The sequence below is a fragment of the Aptenodytes forsteri genome, unplaced genomic scaffold, assembly GCF_000699145.1.
Source record: "Aptenodytes forsteri isolate BGI_AS27 unplaced genomic scaffold, ASM69914v1 Scaffold81, whole genome shotgun sequence".
Taxonomy (NCBI): domain Eukaryota; kingdom Metazoa; phylum Chordata; class Aves; order Sphenisciformes; family Spheniscidae; genus Aptenodytes; species Aptenodytes forsteri.
The window spans coordinates 3052966-3059220 of NW_008795259.1; the positions used below are offsets into that span (position 1 = coordinate 3052966).

A 6255-nucleotide genomic window follows, 5' to 3' on the forward strand; every position below is an offset into this window, starting at 1 on the left:
CATTTTTATTAAATATTCCAGTTAGGTCCTGCAAGATTGGAACTTGGTGATTCATATGCTTGCGGCAATTAGGCTTTGAGTTGCCAACCTTACATTTGTTTGGTTACTTTCTGTAGCATATACATGTGCTTGCACAGTTAGTCTGCGTGCAAGGTGTAATTTATCTGTCTGAGGGCTGCACTCTGAGTCACTGAGTTCCCTCAGGTTGTCCTGATTCCTTTCTTCCGATAATCCTCAAGGAATATCCTAGGTGCTGTTTGGTTTTTGCTTTCCCTTTAGAAACTGAGTTATATGGTAAAAGTGACGGTAAGGACCTGCATGTAGCATGTTGTGATTCCCATTATAGGTGAAAATGCACCTGTCTTGCTCCTGAACTAAGTATTACTATTCCAGTCTCAGTACTTCTGTTAAGAATCTGTCAGCTGCCTTAGAGGAGGATGCAGAAAATATATATTTGCACTAAGTGATTTTTCAACATCAGATGTTCAGCTACCATCTTATGACCAAGGGAGTGTAAAATGAATGCTGTTAGAGACTTTGGTCTTTGGAAGCAGGAGTTTGGCTCAAAGCCTGTTTAATTTAATTTAATTGTTCATTTAATTTAATTTATTTAATTCTAGTATTTGAAGATCTGTTGAAAATAAAAGAGCCACTGGACTGACTTAATTCCTACTCAATTTCACTACATTCCATTAAGGCATTCAAACAATCTGTGTCTAAAAATTATGCACACTGTAGAACTTGTCTTGTGTAAGCACTCATTAGTTTTTTGCATTGTTTTAACATATATGCACAGAGAAAAAAACCCTACACTAAAACACCGTGAAGAATGCAAAATTAAGCACTTGAAAGTCAGAAATTACACAAGGTAAAATGGCTTGTGTAAATCTAATTTGGCCTCTGTGTGCATGTGTGTTCACATAACGCGTATGTGTTATACATATATATATATAAAGTGTATAATATTTGTGTATGTACAGTGAGAAAAGCCTTTAAATTACATGACTACCTACTGTTTTTTCCACAGAGGGCTTGCCTTATTCAGCGAACAGGATAGACCTGCTTCACATGTGGGTCACCTTACTGTGAAGAAGGCTGTTCCCTATACGACATTGCCTCGTTGATTGTGGAGGTAGGTGAATCACAAATGGGGTGGGAGACTGGAAGAAGAGCTGAGGGGTGTCACTGCTTCTCCAGGGAGTTAAATTCATAACTTAGAAAGCCAACTGGCTGGCTACTGACAGGTATAGAGGTATCTGAGCGAGCTCCTCAACTCCCATCAAGAAAAATTATCAGGACAAACTTACGCAATTTAAGTTGCTGATCTGAGTGAACTTAACTGATTTTTCCTACTGCGAAGTAGGGGGTGCATGCGGGAACTGGTCTGCAGGCAGATTGCAAGGGGGACTACTTTCTAGCAGGGAAATGGTAACAAGCAGCAGATGGAGGTAAATTCTTCCGGTGGCACAGCTGTGTCTAGACGACAACATCTGTTCACAACCTGGATCAAGCTAGGGTAGAACTAGTTTGGGTTTATCTTTCTTATTCTACCGTCACTAATATTCTACATCAGTACCATCGTCTTCATTAACCAAATTCATAACCTCCTTTAAAAAAAAAAGGTAGTGTGACAAAGTTTATTTTCCTCAAATCCAGGTTAACTGTCTCTAATTATCTTACCTAGTTTTAATTTTTTTATTAATCAAGTGCTGCATCACCTGCTCCATCATTTTGCCCAGGAGTGATGTCAGGCTTCTGTCTCTTCCTCAAAGCACCATATGATATTATTCCAGTTGCATTTGTCTCATTTTATGAGTGCATGCCTTGAGACTCTGGAATCTGATTTACAAAAACACTGCACATTCACAGTTGCCAACAGGAGTTGTGCTTTGAAAATACAAAATGCTGCACCATGCTCAAGAATGCTAAACTGCTGGGAGCTGCAAGTACACAAAACTTCATGGTTTTCACCTTAACATATCTGCCTCTGAGTTTCCCAATATGAAAGGAAGGTAATAAACCTTCCCCTTATGGAGACACTTTGAAAATAAATGCATTAATATTTGTGAAACACTTGGATACTTCATAGGGGGGAATTATAAAAAAGCCCATGAGGACATTAATCGTTAGTTCTTGAGAGCAGGGTTTGAAGATAGTGCATTAAATAAGTCATGGGGCTCCATACTGAACAAGGAGAAAACAAAATATTGAATTGCTCCTCATTAAGGCCCAGATTCTCAACGGTATTTTAAGTGCCTGAATCCTGCTGAGAGTCAGGGCTTCTTAAGCAGTTATCTTCCCCCCCCGAATAAGACAGGAGACCTGCAAGAAAAATTGTACGTAATCATGTAATTCTAGGTTGCATCATAAGACACTGTTAATTAAAGGTTGCATCATAATGCACGTGCACAAGATTTGGGGCACAAATTAACATTGCCCAAGCAATCTTAGTTACAGCATTTACCAACTTCAGATTGCTTGACTTTGCAACATCTATGATCTTTTCCAATAGTTAGTGTACAAATAATTTTTTCTGTTTTTAGGATAATACACGAAGCCACCCACATTCCCCATCACGCCCACATCCCTAGCAGATGGGGGATGGGAACCCTTCCCCTGCTGCATCCCTCCCTGTATGGGGTACAGACCTCTGCCAGCAGAGTAAATGACACAAGTAATAGGTTGTCATCTTCTATTTGAATCAGCATCAGGAAGGGACAGAACATTTTGCTACTGAGTTTCACTAACCTTTGCTGACATTGGAAGAATGGTGAAAGTCAGGTGTCTTTGGTTCAATCAAGATTGGAGGAGAGCACACTGAAATGAGTACAGGCTTTTCTGCCTGTCTTCCAAGTGGCTTAGCCCCTTTTCACATTTTCAACTCATTCCTCTTTCTTTCTGTTTATCTTGCCCCACATCCAGCTCTCACAGTACTCACCTGGCCCTCCTGAACTGAAAAATCCCCTATAGCATCTGGATAAAGCCCTGCGCATCCTCATCTGACCCCATAGCTGATCCTGCTTTGAGAAGAGGTGGGACTAGAGACCTCCTGATCCCTTCCAACCTAAATTCTCCTGTGATCTGATGAACACATTGTGCTTTCCTCCATTATATAAATAGCCTGCATTCCAATAGGTGATTTTATTAATCGATCTTTGTACCAAGTAGCTTTGGTTTATTGCATTGTCATAATTTCACCTCTACAGTACAGGATTCCTTTAGACAAAAAAGGCAACCAAGCATACATCCCATAAAACAATAAAATATAACTAGGTTTGTTATTGTGCAGAATGAGGTTGTTGCAAATTCCACATAAACCAGGAATTTGTGCCAGGAGCTCTTCAAGGTACTGTGGCTGGCCTTCCAAGAATCTGAAATGTTAACACCAAGGCTAAGGAAGCTTGATTTTTTTTTTTTCCTCCTCTCTGTAAACATGATGATACTTCTCTGGATCCTGGCTTCAAATCCTCTGAGCCGTGGCAGAGTGCCGACAGACGGGATGCTCGTTCTGCAACGGGAGGCTTGCTCTGCAATGGGGTGAAGTTCACTGGTGTCGTGTTGTCCCAGCTCTGAGGCCGCTCGCCCTGCATTATGGCAGGGATCAAACTGCTCCTGTCAGAGGAGACCAAAGCCGCCTTTTCTGCTCCTCCTCCCCAAACTGTTGAGGACCTAGGTTACAAAGGTATGCAATTTCCTTAATATAACTCAGTGAATGTGGAAAAAATAAACCAAAAGACATTGATTCATTCTCTTCTTGAACGCAACTCATCTTTTAAATGATATCTTTTTGTCCTCTAACAAAGAGGTACCCCAAAGATCCTATGTCTTCTATCTGAGGTCAGAGAGGCACTGTTGGAGAGACCTCCGTTCCCAAAGCCCTCTTCCCCTCTCCATCTCCCCCTGCCAACCCCAGGCCATGCCAAGGCCTTTTCCCCTATGTGGGAAAAGAGAGCGAGTGGTAGCTGGGAGTTTCTAGAAGACCTGTCCCAAACGATCGCATCGCAGAAGAAATCTGGGAAGGGGAGGAAGCAACCGATCAGGCTAAATCGTGAGCTCACGACACAAAAAGGAAGCACAGAGAAAGTAGGTCAGGTTTCCACGGGGTAAGTGCAGAAGTACCGCCTAGCAAGAGCACACGGGGACAAACACAAAAAAGCCAATACAACAAATAAAACTTAACTAGCAAGAGCATCGCAAGTAACAAGAAATCGTTCGGTAAGTACATCAGCGGTAAGAGGAAGTCAAAAGCAAGTGGATTACTCATCAGAGAGAGAAAGCTATTGACTGATGCTGAGAAAGCTCCGAGTGCCTCATGCCTTTTTTGCACCAGGCTTGGCTAAAAGAGGTCACTTGTGATCAGGTGGTTGACACAATACATATTAATGACAAAGGAATGAGGTTTCAGCCCAGACTGGGACAGGACCGGTTACAAGAGTGCTTAGATAACTTAGAGGTGTTCAAACCAACAGGCTGGCTGGACTTCACGCCAGGGTACTGAAGGAAGTGGCTCAAACAACGTTGGAAATACTAGTGTCTACCTCTGAGAACTCAGGGAGGATGGCCAAGGACCCTGCTGATGGGAAAAGGCAAAGCTGGTGCCTATCTTTAAAAAGGGCAGTTTAAAATAATTAAAAAAAAAAAAAAAAAGAGCCCAGCCAGCCATTTTTTTTCCCCAGAAAGCACCTAGTACAAATAGATACATCATTTGTAAACAGACAGAAGGAAACAAAGAAATAAGCAGCTATTAACATGGACTTGTCAACAAGAAACTGGGACAAGCCAGCCAAATTTCCTTTGGCGATAGAGGAACAGACCTTATTACGGAAGAAAGGAGCAAGGGCCACAATCAGCTGTGCCTTGGTTAGGCTCTGCACATCCGTTCACAAATGAGGGAGTTCAGTTTATGTGAAAAAGTGGGGCAGTGGGTACAAAACTGTGGAAACAGCAGTTGTCAGTGGTTTACTGGCAAACGGGTGGCTTATAGATGCAATTCCAAAGGGGTCTGTCCTGGGACGTTTCATTAGTGGCCTTCAGAGGTGGCATTAATCAGGGAGCAACTGTAAGTACTTTGAATTCTTATTTCATCCTCCAATGTAATCCTAAGGAATTGCTTGGAAAGCACAAAACGTGACTGAAAAGTGACAAAGAGTTGATGTTTTTGCAGGCGGGGTTAACCCCGTGCACACACAGAGGCTGGTGCTGCAGGCAGCAGCTGAGGGGAAACCAGAGGAGAGCTGGGGGCAGTCGGAGGCCGAGGAGACAGCAGGAGAGGTGGACAAATTGCAGCTGGTTGTCATAAAGAAAACATGGCGCAGGGACATGATAACAGCCATCGGATGTAAAAGGGCACTGCGACACAGGAAGAGAGAGAGGAGACTTCCCTGGGCAGGGAGCACCAGGTTCACGTTTCAGCAAGGAATATTCGTATCAGACAGGAGGATGAAGCATCGCCTGGGGAGGCTGCAGGGCCGCTCGGGTACTGGGGATCCCTCAGAGCAGGACTGAGGGAAGCCATAAAAAGGGATCCAGAGCCACCAGTAGATGGGAAACCTTTTTGGTGTCTTATGTAAGAAAAGGAGCTAAAGGGAGGACAGTACAATAATGTAATGGGGTACAATAACCCGCTTGCAGAGACCAGATCAAGTAAATGAAAATCCACCAACAACTTGCTCTTCCATTTATATTCGGTAATGATGCCAGTCCTCTTCTACTGCACACAAGTATTTTCTGCTCACTAGCCACGTTCATGTGTACAAGCGTATATTGATCTGTTGTCTCTTTCCTTTCTTCCAAAGGAGAAAACAACAGCACAATTCAGTAATGCATGGGCTATGCTCCACGATGAAAATAGTCTGAGGCACTTACATGCTGAAGTAAATTTATCTTAACATAAAAATAACCTTCACAAATTTGAACTGTCTATTTTACAATTAATTTTACAATTAATGTCAGGTCTTAATATGATTATTATTTTTTTTAAGTGTGTACTAATTTGACAGGCTGACTGAAGCAATGCAGGTATGTCTTCTCGCACCGCTCTAGGTCCCAGAAATGCCCCCTTGGACTTCGGGTTCTTCCCTCCGCGTCTGTCCCCGCTCCAGTCCCCCCTCTTCAGCCACCCAGGGCCCTCCTGCGACTTGGCTCCCCGGGGCTCCTCCAGCCCAGCCAGCTGCAGCCGCACTGCATTATTAAAGGGATGCCGTGTAAATAATTGATAAGGAAATAACAGCGCGCTGTAGAGCGAAAGCACCTCCT

The 6255-nt window shown here is 43.1% G+C and overlaps 1 protein-coding gene across 1 annotated transcript in view; it reads left to right on the forward strand.

The window, feature by feature from the left end:
- Positions 1-3936: 3936 nt before the first annotated feature.
- Positions 3937-6255, forward strand: part of SLC22A23 (solute carrier family 22 member 23) — a 121229-nt gene continuing 118910 nt past the window's right edge. Inside the window, exon 1 of the mRNA XM_009279232.2 lies at positions 3937-4103. Within this exon, the coding sequence (XP_009277507.1) occupies positions 3937-4103 (167 nt within the window). The remainder of the gene's footprint in view (positions 4104-6255) is intronic.